The following is an 18,455-nucleotide window of genomic DNA, read 5'->3' as shown; positions in this document are numbered from 1 at the left end:
GCTCGTTGGTGTTTTGTTTGTTTGTTTGTTTGTTTTTGGAGGTACTGGGGATTGAACCCAAAACCTCATGCAGGCACTACATCTGCTCCCCTGCTCATTTTTTTTTGCTCCTTGTCTGCTTGTCCTTTTTTTTGCTTGTTGTCTGTTTTTGTGTTTTGTTTTTTGTTTTTTTCTTTAGGAGACACCAGGAACCTGACCTGGCACATCCCATGTGGGAGGTGGGCGCTCAACTGCTTGAGCCACATCTGCTCCCTACCATATTTTTATAACTCACAATATAACATGTGAACATAAAAATTTGAATGTTGAAAGCCAGTTGTATTTATTTTAATGGCATTACTTTTCCTTCTCCTTTCTAATGATTCCCTCTTTAATATACACCACTCAGAATTCTGTGCCAAAAGAAGGTAGAACTTTCATAGTAATTCTAATTCAAATCTAGTTGATGATATTACCTGAATACACTAAGTTACATCTAACTTTTTATATGGTAGTAAAGATTTACAGGTTTGTTGGGGTTTTTCCCCCTTTCTCTTTCATTCTGTGGGTAGAGAATACTACTAACTATGAAAGAACAGTATTTGTAGCATGATAAAACTACATGAAATTTGAATAGGCAGTCTAAAATTTTTAGGCAGACTTTTAAATATCAACCCTTTTATATGGTTTTTGTTTAATGAAAATCTTAACTGTGTCAGTAAATCCTATCATTTTACTCTCAATAACATAGCCATATTTGCTCTAAAAATATTTAGTTTTTAAAACTTTTTTTTTAAATTTGCCATTTTAACTATTTTTAAGTGCACAATTCAGTGGCATTAATTACATTTACAGTATTGTGCTACCAACACCATAAATCAGTGTTGGTTGACTTTATTATACAAACTATTTTTCTTTGTGTTGCTATTGGTTTTCAATAAGTTATTTTATTAAATAATTATTCATTTAGCTCTCTCACTCCCCTCATTGTTTGCTCTTGCTATGTCTGTCCATCTTCTTTGTTTCTTTAGGAGGCACCAGGAACTGAACCCAGGACCTCCAATGTGGAAGGAGGTGCCTAATAGCTTAAACCACCTCCATTCCCTGCCTTTTTTTTTTTTTTAAAGATTTTAAAAATTTATTTCTCTCCCTTGCCCCCCCACCCCCGTTGTCTGCTCTCTCTGTCCATTTGCTGTGCGTTCTTTTGTGACTGCTTCTATCCTTATCAGTGGCACCAGGAATCTGTGTTTCTTTTTGTTGCATCATCTTGTTGTGTCAGCTCTCTGTGTGTGCGGTGCCATTCTTGGGCAGGCTGCACCGTCCTTACAGGGTACACTCCTTGTGCGTGGGGCTCCCCTACACGGGGGACACCCCTGCATGGCAGGGCATTCCTTGCGTGCATCAGCACTATGCCTGGGTCAGCTCCACATGGGTCAAGGAGGCCCGGGGTTTGAACCGTGGACCTCCCATGTGGTAGGCGGATGCCCTATCTATTGGGCCAAGTCCGCTTCCCTCTATTTCCTGCTTTGTTGTGTCTCTCCTTATGTTTTTCCTCATGTCCTCTTGTTGCATCATCTTGTCATGCCAGGTTGCTGTGCCTGCCTGTTGGGTGCCAGTTCGCTGTCCTGTTTGTCCTGTTTTAGGAGGCACCAGGAACCTCTGTTCCCTGCTTTGTTGTATCTTCCATGTTTTTCTTCTTGTGTCTCTTGTGGCGCCATCTTGTGTCAGCTTGCTGTGTTTTTCCATCGGACCAGCTCTCTGTCTTCTTTAGGAGGTACTGGGAACTGAACCACGGTCCTCCCATGTGGTAGATGGGAGCCCAGTCACTTGAGCCACATCTGCTTCTCTCAATAAGTACTTTTAAAATGTAGAGATTTTACTGCCTTGATTGTTATTTAAGTGACATAGATATTTAGCATCTATGTTCTTATAGTGTGTTTTATTTTTTAATTTCTAGCATATTATTAAGTTTCACCGTGCATCAAAAGCAAATAAAAAGCCCATGCAGTTGCCAAGATCAATGGTTAAATCATTGCTTTACCAGATTCTTGATGGTATCCATTACCTCCATGCAAATTGGGTGCTTCATAGAGATTTGGTAAGTATGTTTCTCTTGTGAATTAATCAATATATTCTTTTCTTTTAAAAAATATTTTTACTTCTTGGCACAATAATAATAAAACATTAATGTAGAAATTTTTGAAAATACACATAAGAAAAAAAGGAGGAAACTAAAAACACCCATAAACCTCCCAAGGTCATTATTAACATTATTTAAGTGGGGCGGTCATATGTGAAACATGTACCTGCTGATCCATTTTGTTTACCTATTATTATTACTCATCATTAGTAAAAACATTAATAATTGAAAGACTGAGTCCTCATTGTTTTTATCCTTAAGATCTAAACTGATCTAAACATCGCATCTGGTAAAAAGAATGTTGTTATCAGTATTAACAATAAAAAAGTGAATAAATAAGTCTAACAGATGGAATATACTTATTAGACAAATTAGCTACAATTAAAGTGTTTGATTTTACTTTTTAATGCAGCGTACTATAATAAACATATATTGATATCAAACAGTAGGCTAGACATTTATCTTCATATTGTTGTCATTTTGATTTATATTGATGAGATTATTTTGTTTGTTTTAAAGTAGATAGGGGTACTGATTAGCTGTAATCCCCTGGAGTTTATAACTGAAAGTTTTATTTTGCCTTTCAAAAATGGTTTCATGATCATTTATTTCTTAGACTTCTGGAAATTCTAGGGATATATCTAGGTAGAGTCCAGTTTTACAGAGAAGTATTTATTATAGAAAAGAATGAATGCATAAAAAGACCTAGTTAGTCAGGCCTAGTTATCTGGCTTGAACTTAAAATTGGGGCCAAAATGACAGTGACCATAAAAGAAGCATTTACCATTTCACCAGAAGCATTTCACTTTATAATTTTAAACTGAAGAGTTCTCAAAGACTTCAACCTATACATTTTACTATTAACTATGGATCAGCACATTTTAAAATGATTCCAGGGTTCATGAGGTTGTTGTAGTTCAAGAGAAAACATCCTTTCTAAATGAGCATTTAGGATTTAATTTGCTGTACCTTATTGTGACCTATGTGGGCTATATTTTTGAGGTCACAATCATGTTTGAATCATCGATCAGCATCTTTATTGACGATTCATCTGAGCTTTTTTTTCCCCCCACAATATTGTGTTTTTGTTCTAAACAGCATAGTTTGACACATTTTATTTGAGATGAATGTCCATTGGCACTAAAACTCAGTATGACCAGGAGTCATTTTTCTCCCATCCAAACTTGCTGCTGATTCAGTGGCCCCTCTTTTGGTTTTAGCACTATCCTCCAGTCTGAAAACTTCTTGTAGTTGTAAACTTTTTTTTTTCATTTAGCATTCACTTTTGTCAAGTCCTGTTAGTTTCACCTCCAAAATATCTCCTCCATCCCTCTTGTACCATGCCTAGTGCTTCATTCCTACTTCAGGCCTTTATTACCTCTTTCTTAGATTATGATACTAGCCTCTTAACTTGTCTCTTTGTCAGCAAACTGTTAACTCAGCTCCTGTTCAAGAACTTTTAAATAGTTCCTTATTGCCTACAAACTAAAACTAATTCCTTATTTGACTTTCAGAGTCTTGCCAGATATAACTCCAACTGTCTTTTCTAATTTTCTTTATCCTATCATCTTTCCTTTTAAAAAAATACAAATGTATTGAGATAAAATTCACAATTTTACAAGCATACAAGCTACTCGTTTTTAGTGTATTCACAGAAATGTGCAGCCATCATCACAGTCAATTTTAGAACATTTTCATAGCCTCAAAAAAGTAACCTTATATTCTTTAGCTATCACCCCCTCTATCCTCCCATCCCCCTCTCCATCCCTAAGCAAGCACTAATCTACTTTCTTTTTCTATAGATTTCCCTATTCTGGACTTTAATACAAATGGAGCCATATAATATGTTGACTTTTTAAAAATATATATTATTTTTTATTATCTCTTATTCTTTAAAGATAATAGATCACACAGAATGTTACATTAAACAATATAAGCAGTCTCATATACCCCACTCCCTCAACCCCCACCTCCACATCAATAACCTCTTTTATCAGTTTGGCACATTCATTGCATTTGTTGAATACATTTTGGAGCACTGCTTCACAGCGTGGATTATAGTTTACATTGTAATTTACATTCTCTCCCAGTCCATTCAGTGGGTTATGGCAGAATATACAATGTCCTATATGTGTCCCTTCAATATCATTCAGGACAACTCCAATCCTGAAAATGCCCCCATATCACATGTCTTCTTCCCTCTCCCTGCCCTCAGCAACTCCTGTGGCCACTATCTTCACATCAATGATACAATTTCTTCCATTGCTGGAGTCACAATATTGCTATAACAGAATACCAGTAAGTCCACTCTATCATATTTTATTCCTCCATCCTGCAGACCCTGGGATGTTGATGCCCACTCCACCTCTAAATCAAAAGGGGGCTTAGATCCCACATGGTTGATGGATGGGATTCTCCAGCTTGCTGTTGTAGACTCTCTTAGTTCCCTGGTGAGGTGGTTGACCATCCTTACCTCCCTGTAATATGTTGACCTTTGTGACTAACTTCTTTCACTTATCATAATGTCCTCAAGGTTCACCCAAATAATAACACATATTATTACTTTTTATAGCTGAATAGTCCATTGTAAGAATATACCACATTTTATTTATCCATTCATCCATTGGTAGACATTGGGATTATTTCTACTTTCTAAGTATTATGATTAATGCTGCCATAAATATTTTGTGTTCAAGTTTTTGAGTAGACCTATCTTTTCATTTCTCTTGGTCGTATACCTAGGAGTGGAATTGCTGGGTCATATGATAACTCTATGTTTAATCATCTGAGGAACTGCCCAACTGTTTTCCAAAGCAGCTACCCCATTTTACATTCCTACCAGTAGTCTATGGGAGTTCCAGTTTCTCCACATCCTCACCAACACTTGTTGACTTTTTGATTCTGGCCATCCAAGTGGGTATGAAGTAGTATCTCATGTGATTTTAATTTGCATGTCCTTGATGACTAATGATCTTGAGCATCTTTTCATGTATTTATTGGCCATTTGCTTATCTTCTTTGTAGAAATGTCCAGATCCTTTGCTCATTTTTTAATCGGGTTATCTTTTATTTTTGAGTTGCAAGATTCTTTATTCTGATTACAAGTCCTTTGTCAGATATATGATTTGCAAATGTTTTTTCCCATTCTGTTAGCTGTCTTTTTTTTTAAACAATGTGGACAAAGCTCAGAAGCATTGTTTTTTAGATTTTATTTCTTTCTCTTCCTTTCCCCCCATTGTCTGTTCTCTGTGTCTATTTGCTGTGTGTTTGTCTGTGTCTGCTTGTATTATCAGGCGGCACTAGGAAACTGTGTCTCTTTTTTGTTGTGTCTTGCTGCATCAGCTCTCTGTGGTGTGGTGCCCCTCCTAGGCAGGCTGCTTTTTTTGCACAAGGGGCAACTGTCCTTGGAGGACGCACACCTTGCGCATGGGGCAGCCCTACCCGGGGGCACCCCTGTGTGGCATGGCGCTCCTTGTACACGGCAGCACTGCACATGGGCCAGCTTACCACACGGGCCACGTGGCCCTGGGTATCGAACCCCTGGACCCTCCATATGGTAGACGGACGCTCTATCAGTTGAGCCACGTCGGCTTCCCTGTTAGTTGTCTTTTGTAAGTCTTGATAGCTGAAAGTGTCAGTATTTTTTTTTTTTTTTTTTGTTTTTTTTTTGTTTTTTTTTTTTTTAATTTTTTTATTTTTTATTGACTTTGTAATAATATTACATTAAAAATATATATGTGAGGTCCCATTCAACCCCACCCCCCCACCCCCCCTCTCCCCCCCCCCCATCAACACTCGTTCCCATCATCATGTGAAAGTGTCAGTATTTTAACTTTTTTCTTCTTCAGTATTGTGTTGGTTTCCGTATAAACTTTCCATATAAACTTTAGAATATGTCAATATCCACAAAATAACTTGCTGGGATTATGACTGAGATTGCATTGAATCTACTTATCAAATTTGAGGAACTGACATCTTAATTATATTGAAGCTTCCTAACCATGAGCATGGAATATCTCTCCATTTATTTAGGTCTTATTGGATTACTTTCATTAGAGTTTTGTAGTTTTCCTCATATGTATCTTGTCCATATGAGTTTTTCTTTTTCTTTTTTGATGCTAATGTAAATATGTTTTGTTTTTGTTTGTTTTTTTTAAATTTCAGATTCCAGTTGTTCATTGCTGATATATAAGAAAGCAATTAGCTTTTTTTATATTAATCTTGTATGCTGCATCCTTGCTATAATCGCTTATTAGTTCCAGGAGATTTTTGTCAATTCTTCAGGATTTTCTACATAGATAATGATATCTTCATGGTTGTTTTTTCAATTTATTGAAATTGTTCTTTTTTTTTACTAATAAAATTATTTTATTTAGTGATAATATCCATATCCAAAAGCTTGAAATAAAAATTTACATGGTCTTCAATTGAATTGTAGGTCACTTTAATTTAGAATGTCCCTCTTTTCATTGAAATAATTTCTAAAATACTCTATTTGTTCAACACTCAGATATGGGTTTTTGGGCAGGTCACCACCTCCATGAAGTGGCAAATTGGTCCTTGTTTAGGAAAATCCTTCAGGTATTTATCCAGAAATATGTGTTTGTGAAATTATGAACCATCATTATTGAAGCCTACTTCATGCTAATTGGGAACTCCCACAGTTTCTGCTCTTTTGTCCACTGGATCATCTCTTCAAAACCATTCTGAAAGGGCTGTTGATTGACTATGGTAACTGCTTAGCAAATTCCATGACCCGTAGCAAAGGTGATCTCTCTGTTTCAGGTGCTTCTTCAGTAACTGCCTTATATCAAAACTGTTGTCTCTTCTTCTTGAGTATATCAAAACTATTGTCTCTTCTCCTTGAATATATTTATCTTCAAACTTTTTCTAAGAGCCAGGGTTATTTCCTCATCAACATAATTTTCTGATCCTTCATTAAATTGAATCTGATGCTCTGGTCTTCTACTATGTAGCTATAGCTGATCTGGAAACTTTTCATATCTGAAAATATATTACTGAAACTGACTTTTCATCTTTCTCCATCTTTCTGTGCCCTCGACTCTTCCTCATGCTGCAGTAGCTGTCTGAGTAGGTTTGACTTGGTCATCTGCATATCAAAAGGGAGAGACTGTGCAATAGCAAATGCAGCTGTCGCTAACTCAGGACTCAGAGACTCATTTCTCATCTTTGCAGTATCTTCTTTAGCTTTTTGAAGCCTAAGAGTTTTATAGTTTTAGATCATTGATCCATTTTTATTTTCATATAATGTGTAAGGTGAGGCCAGTTTCATGCTTTTGCAGATATACAGTTGTTCCAGTACCCTTTGTTGAAAAGACTATACTTTCTTTGTTAAATGATCTTGGCACTCTTGTTGCAAATCACTTAGACATAGATGTATGGTTTTATTTCTGGGCTTTCAGTTCTGTCTCATTGAAAGATATGTCTATCCTTGTGCCAGTACTACACTGTCTTGATTACTCTTGCTTCCTAGTAAGTTTTGAAATCAGAGTGTGAGTCCTCCTACATTGTTCTTCCTTTTCAGGATTGTTTTGGCTATGCTAGGTCACTTAGAATTCCCCATGAATTTTAGAATCACCTTATGATTTTCTACTAGAAGTCAACTGGGATTCTAATAGCAATGGCGCTGAATCTTTAATTTAGTTTGGGGAGTTTTGCCCAAGGTTAAGATGATGAATATGAGATGTTTTTCTATTTATTTATATCTTTTAAAATTTTTTTCAACAATGCTTTATAGTTTTCAGAGTACAAGTCCTGCTAACACCATCATCTTTCACATATACTCTAGGCTTTTGAACTACTGGATGTTACCTGTATCTCTCTCAGATTTCATGCCTATCTGGCCTTTAATTTTCATCTTGAAACCCTTTTACCCCTGTCTCTACATATTCAAATACTACCTGTCCTTCCAGATCCAGCACACATGTTAAAACGTGATATCCATCTCTAATTTGGAAATAATCTCTCCTCCTCGTTTATTCCTGTCATACATCTTTACTTCTCTTGTGGCATTTATCTCTTAGTATTGTAGCAATTTATATGGACATCTTACATCCTGTTTTAGACCATAAACTTGAGAAAGCAGGTACTATGCCTGAGTGATTTTTGTATACCATTACCCATGTATACAACAGGTGCTAAGTAAATATTTCTGCAGTGAATTAATACCAATAAAAATATTGATTGAATATTGTCATTGTTTGTCAGGTTTCTGTAACAAGGTACCACAGACTTGTTGGTTTAAACAATTATTTATTTACTTTTTTTTTTTTTTAAAGATTTATTTGTTTCTCTCCCCTTCCCCTCCACGCCCCCGCCCCAGTTGTCTCTTCTCTGTGTCTATTTGCTGTGTCTTATTCTTTGTTCGCTTCTGTTGTTGTCAGCAGCATGGGAATCTGTGTTTCTTTTTGTTGCGTCATCTTTTTTTTTTTTTTTTTAATTATTTATTTATTTTTAAAAATTACATTCAAAAAATATGAGGTCCCATATTTAACCCCACCGCCCCCACCCCCCACTCCCCCCCACAGCAACACTTGCTCCCATCATCGTGACACATCCATTGCACCTGGTAAGAACATCTCTGAGCATCACTGCACCCCATAGTCAATGATCCACATCATAGCCCACACTCTCCCACGTTCCATCCAGTGGGCCCTGGGGGGATCTACAATGTCCCGTAGTTGTCCGTGAAACACCACCCAGGACAACTCAACGTCCCGTAACTGGCTCCACCTCTCATCTCTTCCTCCCATTCCCCAAACCCAGCAGCCACCATGGCTACCCTTCCCACACCCATTCCACATTTTCTCTGTGGACATTGGATTGGTTGTGTCCATTGCACATCTATGTCAAGTGGGGGCTTAGATTCCACATGGATACTGGATGCACTCTCCTGCTTTCATTTGTAGATACTTTAGGCTCCATGGTGTGGTGGTTGACCTTCTTCAACTCCATGTTAGCTGAGTGGGGTAAGTCCAATAAATCAAAGTGTAGGAGCCGAAGTCTGTTGAGGCTCTGGGCCTGGGTGTCATATTATCAGTCCAGAGATTCAAATCCCCTAAATATATCTTAAACCCCAGCACCTATTACAATTCCTATAAAGTAGCATGGAAGTCTTGTGAAAAGAGATCCCCTCTGAGTCCAATTCCATCACGCAGAAACACAGGCTCCGAAGAAGGGCCATCTGCCATGACAGTGAACCCCATCTGCCATGACCATAGAACCCGTGGGTCTCTTTATCCCTCAAAAGAACCAATACCTGGGGTTGTATCTATTTTGTCTGTCTCTCAGACTCTGCTCAGTTGTGCACAAGGGGATTCCTTCTGACAACCTCCAGACTCTTTTTTAGAGACTCACAGCCTTATAATCTCATTTCTCCTTTCCATTTCCCCCTTACATTAGGTCAATCAGCATTTTGAAGTCATGTTATTATATGTAGACAGGGATATTCTGCTGATCCGTATTGAACCTTTAATTCAAGGTCATTTTCTAGTTGTATCTTCAGCTGGTATGTGGTAGCGGTCCCTCAGTGCCAGGGAGGCTCATCCCCGGGTGTCATGTCCCTCGCTGGGGGGAATGCACTGCATCTACATGATGAATTTGGCTGTGAGAATGGCCACATTTGAGTAACATGAAGGCTGTCAGGAGGAAACTCCCAGGCACAGTGTTACTCTAGGCCTTGTTCTTATTGCAGGTGTACAGGCTCAAAAGCATAGCCATTAGTATCAGGAGCCCACTGTTGGGCCCTCCTTCCTTCCTGGTTCTTGCCGTTGCACCTGGGGGACTGCCGCTACTCCTCCAGGGTCCACGACAGTGACCCCCCCCCGGCCAGGGCCCGGTACCCCCCCCCAGCTGTTGTTTTTAATTGTTTCCACTATGAGTATATCTAGACATTACTATATACCCTGGGCATATGCCCTGTATAACTCCCTGTTAACCCTATATATCTTGTCAATAACATCCTATATCAGTATTCCTCCGCTGCCATTGTTGAACCACTCTGTGATCCAAAACTTCCTGTAAAGTCAATCCCAACAAATTGTCAGCTTCACAAGAGTCTTAGATCACCGAAATTCATATATACAATATACAGTACTTCCCCAGATCCACCATAAAACCTTTTCCCTTCCGCAGCGATAATCTTTTAACTTATTCATATCATATTTCCTGAAACTGATGTAGAGATTCCAAGACAATAGCTTTCAAACAAGGTGACAGCTGTACTTACTATGTGGTCCATACTTTAGGTTGTACAGTTTTCTAAATTTTTTAGTTATCCTATGTTTTGCCTTATGGTTTACATTATTAGTCTGTCGTCCCCTATATGTTTTTGGTGTAATATTACATGTTTTATATTCATCCTCGTGTACTCTCACAAAACTCCTCTCTTGCCCCCATATTTACCTTGGTTCCATCCATTCCACATCCATTTTCCCCTCCCCTTGGGACCCACAACACAAGCCAATCTCCATTTCCCAAGAAGCCATATCCAGAGATACTTGCAGCAGTATTCAGGGCCTGACTTTCTCAACTGCCCTGTTGCCCTGGGAGCCATCCTCTCTCAAGAGAGATACAGTTCTATTTGATGGCATTAGTATACTCCAGGATGTGGGTCCACCCCAACTCTCACTTCTTGGGTCTCTTCCCAGTGGTACTACCCACCTTGGCATAATGAGCCTTTACCTATTCCCCTGGAGTCCTTCCCGCATCAGACCATACCCCCTGAGCATCCTAAACAGGTAACCCTCCTACTTATACTTTGATACGAGTTTCTCAACATTTTGTTCTCAACGAACACCTGACACTCTCCCATGTTCGTATGTTGCCCCTCCCTCCCCCCATTTTTTGGATAATATTACCCCTCTGCCCATCCCCAGCCCCCCTCCAACCCACAAATGCCCCATCCGAAGGCAACCCCTTGCCCCCATTTTGTCCCTTCTTTGTGCTCATACTTACCGCCAGCTCATCACAGATTCCCCCCCTGCAGACGTTAACTCACATCCTTCCTCCACCCCCGATTTCCTGTAAGCCTCTTTTCCACACTCTAGCTCTCTGAGGCAGTTTGCTTATTTCATATCATTGAGGTCATGTAGTATTTGTCCTTCAGTGCCTGGGTTGCTTCACTCAACATAAGATTCTCAAGGTTCATCCATGTTATCACGTGTGATTGTAGTGTATTTGTTCTTACAGCTGAGTAGTATTCCATTGTGTGAATATACCACATTTTATTGATCCACTCGTCTGTTGATGGACATTTGGATTGATTCCAACTTTTGGCAATAGTGAACAATGCTGCTATGAACATTGGTGTACATATATCGGTTTGTGTCCTTATTTTCAGTTCTGATGGGTATATACCCAGCAGTGGTATTGCTGGGTCATATGGCAAATCTAGTTTTTTGAGAAACTGCCAAACTGTCTTCCAGAATGGTTGGATCCTTCTGCATTCCCACCAGCAGTGGATGAGTGTTCCCCTCTCTTCACATCCTCTCCAGCATTTGTATTCTTTTTTTTTTTTCATAGCTGCCAATCTTAAGGGAGTAAGATGGTATCTCATTGTAGTTTTGATTTGCATTTCCCTGATAGCTAGAGATTTGGAGCATTTTTTCATGTGGTTTTTAGCCATTTGTATTTCTTCTTTGGAGAAGTGTCTGTTTAAATCTTTTTCCCATTTTTTAAATGGGTTGTTTATCTTTTTGTTTTCAAGATATATGAGTTCTTTATATATGCAAGTTATAAGTCTCTTATCAGATATATGGTTGCCAAATATTTTCTCCCATTGTGTGGGTTCCCTTTTTACTTTCTTGACAAACTCCTTTGAGGTGCAGAAGGCTTTAATTTTGAGGAAGTCCCATTTGTCTATTTGTTCTTTTGCTGCTCATGCTTTTGGTGTGATATTCATGAAGCCATTTCCTATTACAAGGTCCTGTAGGTGTTTCCCTACACTGCTTTCCAAGATCTTTATGGTCTTGGCTCTTATATTTAGGTCTTTGATCCATCTTGAGTTGATCTTTGTATAAGGTGTGAGATGGTAATCCTCTTTCATTCTTCTACATATGGCTATCCAGTTCTCCAGGCACCATTTGTTGAATAGGCCATTCTCTCCCAGTTGAGAGGGTTTGGTGGCTTTATCAAATATTATATGGCTATATACTTGAGGTTCTATATCTGAACTTTCAATTCGATTCCATTGGTCTGTGTGTCTCTCCTTATTCCAATACCATGCTGTTTTCACTACTGTAGCTTTATAGTATGTTTTGAAGTCAGGAAGTGTGATTCCTCCTATTTCGTTTTTCTTTTTCAATATGTCTTTGGCTATTCGGGGCCTCTTTCCTTTCCAAATAAATTTCATAGTTAGTTTTTCTAGTTCCTTAAAGAAGGCTGTGTTGATTTTTATTGGGATTGCATTGAATGTGTAGATCAGTTTTGGTAGGTTAGACATCTTAATAATATTCAGTCTTCCTATCCATGAACAAGGAATATTCCTCCATTTATTTAGGTCTTCTTTGATTTCCTTGAACAGTCTTGTATAGTTCTCAGTGTATAAGTTTTTTACCTCTTTAGTTAAATTTATTCCTAAGTATTTGATTTTTTAATTTACTATTGTGAATGGTATTTGCTTCTTGATTTCCTCCTGATCTTGCTCATTATTGGTGTACAGAAATGCTACTGATTTTTGCGCATTGATCTTATAACCTGCGACTTTGCTGAACTCATTTATGAGTTCTAGCAGCTTTGTTGTAGATCTCTCAGGGTTTTCTATGTATAGGATCATGTCATCTGCAAATAATGAAATTTTGACTTCTTCCCTTCCAATATGAATGCCTTTTATATCTGGTTCTTGCCTCAGTGCTCGAGCAAGTACTTCCAAGACAATGTTAAATAGGAGCGGAGACAATGGGCATCCTTGTCTTGTTCCTGAGTTTAGAGGGAAGGATTTCAGGATTTTGCCATTGTAAACAATGTTGGCTGTAGGTTTTTCATATATACTCTTTATCATGTTCAAAAAGTTTCCTTGTATTCCGATCTTTTGGAGTGTTTTTATCAAGAAGGGGTGCTGTATTTTGTCAAATGCCTTTTCTGCATCTATAGATATAATCATGTGATTTTTTTCCTTCAATCTGTTTATATGGTGTATCACATTGATTGATTTTCTTATGTTGAACCATCCTTGCATACCTGGAATAAATCCCACTTGGTCATGGTGTATAATTCGTTTAATGTGTTGTTGAATACGATTAGCAAGTATTTTGTTAAGTATTTTTGCGTCTAGGTTCATTAGAGAAATTGGTCTGTAATTTTCCTTTCTTGTGGTGTCTTTGTTTGGCTTTGGTACTAGGATAATGTTGGCATCGTAAAAGGAGTTCGGCAATGTTCCTTCTGTTTCGATTTTTTGGAATAGTTTCAATAGGATTGGTGTTGCGTCATCTTGTTGTATCAGCTCTCCGTGTGGGCGGTGCCATTCCTGGGCAGGCTGCACTTTTCTTTTGTGCTGGGCGGCTCTCCTTACAGGGTGCACTCCTTGCGCGTGGGTCTTCCCTGCGCGGGGGACACCCCTGCATGGCAGGGCACTCCTTGTGTGCATCAGCATTGCACATAGGCCAGCTCCAAACGGGTCAAGGAGGCCCGGGGTTTGAACTGCGGACCTCCCATGTGGTAGACAGACCCCTAACCACTGGGCCAACTCCGCCTCCAAACAACAAGAATTTATAGTCCCATAGTTTTGGAGGCTAGAAGTCCCAAATGAAGATGTCAGTAGAATTAGGATTTCTCTGAAGTCTGTAGTATTCCAACTACAGCAATCCATAACTCAGTCTCTGCTTCTGTCACATGGCCATCTTCTCTTGCCTCCTTCTGTGTCTAAATTTTCTCTGCTTATAATGACTCCAGTCATACTGGATTAAGACCACCCTGATTCAGTTTGGTCTCACCTTAACTAATAACATCTTCAAAGATCCTTTTTACAGATAGGTTCACATCATAGGACTGAGGGTTAGGACTTGAAGATATCTTTGTTGAGGACGTGATTTGATTCCTAACAAATATTATGGCTTTTTTGGGGGGGATCAAGTAAACATGTATATTTGAACAAACTTTCCCCAATAATATTTATTATATGCTTGCATGTGCAAAGCACAAAGGATAGGGACAGTACTAATATGATTTCATCAAAGACCATCTCCTCAAGGAACTTATAGTCCAGGAGAAGAACTATGATGTATATAAAAATAATTATATTTTAAAATAAATGAGAGAAAATATGGTCATGGCTACATGAGAGGTCTGAAGAGGTTCTGAATAGGGGAAAGGGAAAGCTTCAGACACCAGGTAGCATTTTTTTGAGCTGGACTTTGAAGGATAAGTAGAATTTAAATAGAGATTTGGGGGATGAGGGTAACCTGAGGGAGTGTGGATGTAAAAATTCTAAAGTGAGAAGCAACATGGCTTATTCCAGAAAGGATGTATAGGCTCAATATGTATAAACTTAATTAGAGCAGTGTGAGGTAAGACAGGAAAGATATGGGTTGGAGCCCGATTGAGGAAGGTCCTGAATATCAGTTTAGGGAATTTTAAGTACTGAATGTTTGTGAGCAATGGAATGACTTTTTTTCCCCACTAAAGAAGCCAGCTCTGATTATTATTACCTCATCCATTGCATAAACATTATTGAAATTGTGTTCTGAATATGGTTTTGACCCTAGTATATTCTACGCACATCTTTACCAAATGTCTCCCCTCCTCTCATAAGTAACTCTGAATAAGATATGAACCTTTAAATTGATGAGAATCTAGTCTGACAGCCCCTCGGTTCTTTTCACTGGTCGATTCTTTTCACTGGTCGTAATCCTGATATCTAGACCATATTGTCATTGTTTTCTCAATATTTTTTAGGAGTAGAAGATTTAAACTGTGTTTTTACTTTGTAGATATATCCCGTGGTAGATACAAAATATAAAGTACATAAAATATGAATATAGTACTAAAAGGAGGATGATGGAAACTTTTGAAAAATCATTTTTATGACCTTACGAGTGAAGTTGCTATTTGTCAATGGGTAATTTTTTATGTTTCATTTCCTATTGCTGTAAGAAATCTAGCTTTACACTATTTGTTAGTCACAACTGTTTCAGAATAGTCACCATCAATAATTTTCATTTGATGTGAGAAACTTGGAAAATCCATACAATTAAAGATGTTAGAGTAAATATAAATTTGTAATGTTGTAGTATTAATCGCACCCCTGCCCCCAGAAAAAAAAATAGAAGCCAGTGTTTTAGACTTCACACACAGAAGCATTACATCATCATGAAGGTTGGTGGTTTTTATTTTGATTGAATCACATATCACATCTGGAATAGTAATTATGTCATTTGGATCCTAGAATTTAATACAGAAATAGAAAATTTAAATAAAATCACCAAAAATATTACTTATATTGAGGAATTGCTTTAAAAGGAAAGGAGAAAAGGAGCTAAATATATTTTTTTTCTGAGAGATAGTGAGGTAGGATGTAAGTCTATAAATGTTTGAAACTTGTAAACACCAAGGGAGAAAAGATGTATTATAATTTTATAGCAGGATATAGCAAAGAGTAAGAAGATGAAATACAGAATGACTCATTTTTATGGGATTACTATTCTGGTAAACTGGAGGAATGCCAAGATATAGTTTATTTCTTTTTCTAAATTATGAACTTCTTGAGAACAGGGATCATGTCCTACTAATTTATGATTCCCTAGCATTGGCATATTGTTTATGCTCATAAATTACTTGAATTTAAGCAAAGCATCTGAAAATTTCACATTATTATTTAGCAAAGATGCAGAAATATTGAATAAATAATAGTATTGTTAGGTAGATTTATGGCTCCTCAGTTACAGAATTTTGCTTCTGGATCATTGGCATAAACTGAACTATAAATTAGAATATCTTTTTTTGACTACTATATCCCAGTACCTAGCACATGGTATGTGCTAAGTTGAGACTTCAGAATGTTGCCTTTTGTTCTCTAGGAATCCCCTCCCCACCCACTGTCCCTACACAATCATACTCACTCCCCAACTTAGCTTCAGAGTTCCTGAATGCCTTGCCTCCAAGTTCCCTTCTGTAGAAGCTTCTGTACATTCTTTCTTGGTACCATTAGCAATCCAAGGATGCCTTTCTTTTAACCTCTTTCTTCCCCAGAAATCCTTTAGCCTGATACTCTTCCTAGCTTTTTCTGCTTTGCAAAGTATTGATAGAACCATAGTATAAATATGTGACCCATGCCTCCTGGTGTTTAAAAAAAAAAGAAGGCCATGTTTCATCCCTGTTTATTTTAAATATTGCTATTTTTTTTTGCCAGGTATTAATATTTAAAAATATGAAAGTTAAAAAATTTTCTTATGTGAGATCAGATTAATAAGTGCATCATATAACTTTTCATTTCTTTCTTTTTGAAGGAGATATAACTAATAGAGGCTCCTGGTTAGGTGCGTAGTCAGTCACCCCCACCAGACAATAATTGTTGGAGACTTCAACAAGGCTTTGTATGCTACTTAAATGATTTTCTGTTTATTATTTTTCATTTGATTTATTAACATTCTCCTTAAAAGAGTGAGAGAGAAAATAGTATTTATTTTTAAATGGCTTAGTCATTCAAATTTCTTTCAAAATACAGAGCAAAGAAAAAGTAAAGTGTTGCTAGAATATCTTCTAATCTGTAATTTTAGGTGATTTTGGACCATTACAAATCTTGTCACCATGAAGAACCATGCTTGGGTTCTTGCCTGTGACTTTTGGTTCCTAACCTAGTTCCTTTGAGCTGGGTCCTCAGTGGTCTGTGGATCCACCACTCATGCAGTCTGGGGCTTTTGCTGGTAACGATATCGTCATGCATAGTGACCCTAATCCTGCCTCTTCACAAAGCCTTGGGTAGATCATATGTGATTATGTGTCTTAGGGTGCTCTGGACAGTGACACACACCTTATAGATGTCCGAGGTGCTGTGGGTTTTTGGCATGGCACTTTTTTCCTCTTCCAACCATAACCCAGTAACTGGAGCTTTCAGCAGTCCTCGATTTGAGTTAGAGTATAATGCCCTGCCATCTGTACCATAGGTAGAGGATACACACCAAGAATCATACTTACAAGAGGACCGACTTCAAAGGTTGTGGTTTGACCCCACAGTGCCATTGGAAGCCTCTTAAGGTCCAGCTCTGGGTCAGGGCTCACTCTTCTGAATGATCCCTGACTTTGGTACAAAGTTTTGGTAGCTGGTGCTGACAAACACATGAATCTAGAAGGTTGTTTACCTGACTACCTTCAAGGTCACGAAGAGACTATAATCAAGATATATTCCATGTCTACAAAAATGGCAGGAACTGGTTAGGAACCAAAAGGCACAGACAGAAGCCTCAGTACATGGAGGCCTGTGGTTAAATTTAGAAAATTAGAAAATCACCCCAGGACATGTGGAATTCAGGCATGCTGCTTTTTTGTTTTTTTTAATAGATTTTTTATTTATTTATTTAATTCCCTTCCCTCCCCTGGTTGTCTGTTCTTGGTGTCTATTTGCTGCGTCTTGTTTCTTTGTCCGCTTCTGTTGTCGTCAGCCGCACGGGAAGTGTGGGCGGCGCCATTCCTGGGCAGGCTGCTCTTTCTTTTCACGCTGGGCGGCTTTCCTCACGGGCGCACTCCTTGCACGTGGGGCTCCCCCACGCGGGGGACACCCTTGCGTGGCACGGCACTCCTTGCGCGCATCAGCACTGCGCATGGCCAGCTCCACATGGGTCAAGGAGACCCGGGGTTTGAACCGCGGACCTCCCATATGGTAGACGGACGCCCTAACCACTGGGCCAAAGGCCGTTTCCCTTTTTTTTTTTTTTTAATCCATTCTTTTGAGGTAGAATTTATATACAGTAAAATGCACCCTTAAAATGGGTGCATGTATAAGTTTATAAATTGATGAGTTTTGATAAATGCATATACTTTGGTAATCCCTACCACAGACATTCTATTTGGCTAAAACATGGGTTGATTCTAGATTCCTTATTGAGAATGATAAGAGTATTTTGCATGAAAAGACTGATGATTCATTCATTTTACCAGGAAATTACCTATGACGGTTATTTTGTGGGATCATAATCTCAACTAAGCACACGTCTGGGTAGAAGCCTTCTAGAGGTGAGAGCTGTAAATCAGTTAAGTACCATGCATTTTCCAAGTGTGGGACTGCTTTGTGCTTGTAACCCTGGTGGAGTGCATCCCTAGAGACTTGGGTTCTAATCCTGGGTCTGCTGCTGTATGAGCAGAATGAGGTTGGCTGTGTGAGGTTC

At 38.4% G+C, this 18,455-nt stretch overlaps 1 protein-coding gene and 1 pseudogene across 4 annotated transcripts in view; one reads left to right on the top strand and one right to left on the bottom strand.

Moving 5' to 3' along the window:
- Positions 1-18,455, top strand: part of CDK19 (cyclin dependent kinase 19) — a 187,550-nt gene that overhangs the window by 119,335 nt on the left and 49,760 nt on the right. For all 4 annotated transcript variants that reach the window (XM_004461208.4, XM_004461209.4, XM_023589590.3 and 1 more), the window contains one exon: positions 1,937-2,077. In XM_004461208.4, coding sequence (XP_004461265.1) covers positions 1,937-2,077 — 141 coding nt within the window. The remainder of the gene's footprint in view (positions 1-1,936; positions 2,078-18,455) is intronic.
- Positions 6,542-7,306, bottom strand: LOC139440064 (small ribosomal subunit protein mS31 pseudogene; annotated as a pseudogene).

This window comes from Dasypus novemcinctus, chromosome 11 (genome assembly GCF_030445035.2).
Source record: "Dasypus novemcinctus isolate mDasNov1 chromosome 11, mDasNov1.1.hap2, whole genome shotgun sequence".
Taxonomy (NCBI): Eukaryota; Metazoa; Chordata; class Mammalia; order Cingulata; family Dasypodidae; genus Dasypus; species Dasypus novemcinctus.
This window is presented reverse-complemented; position numbering and strand designations above follow the sequence as displayed.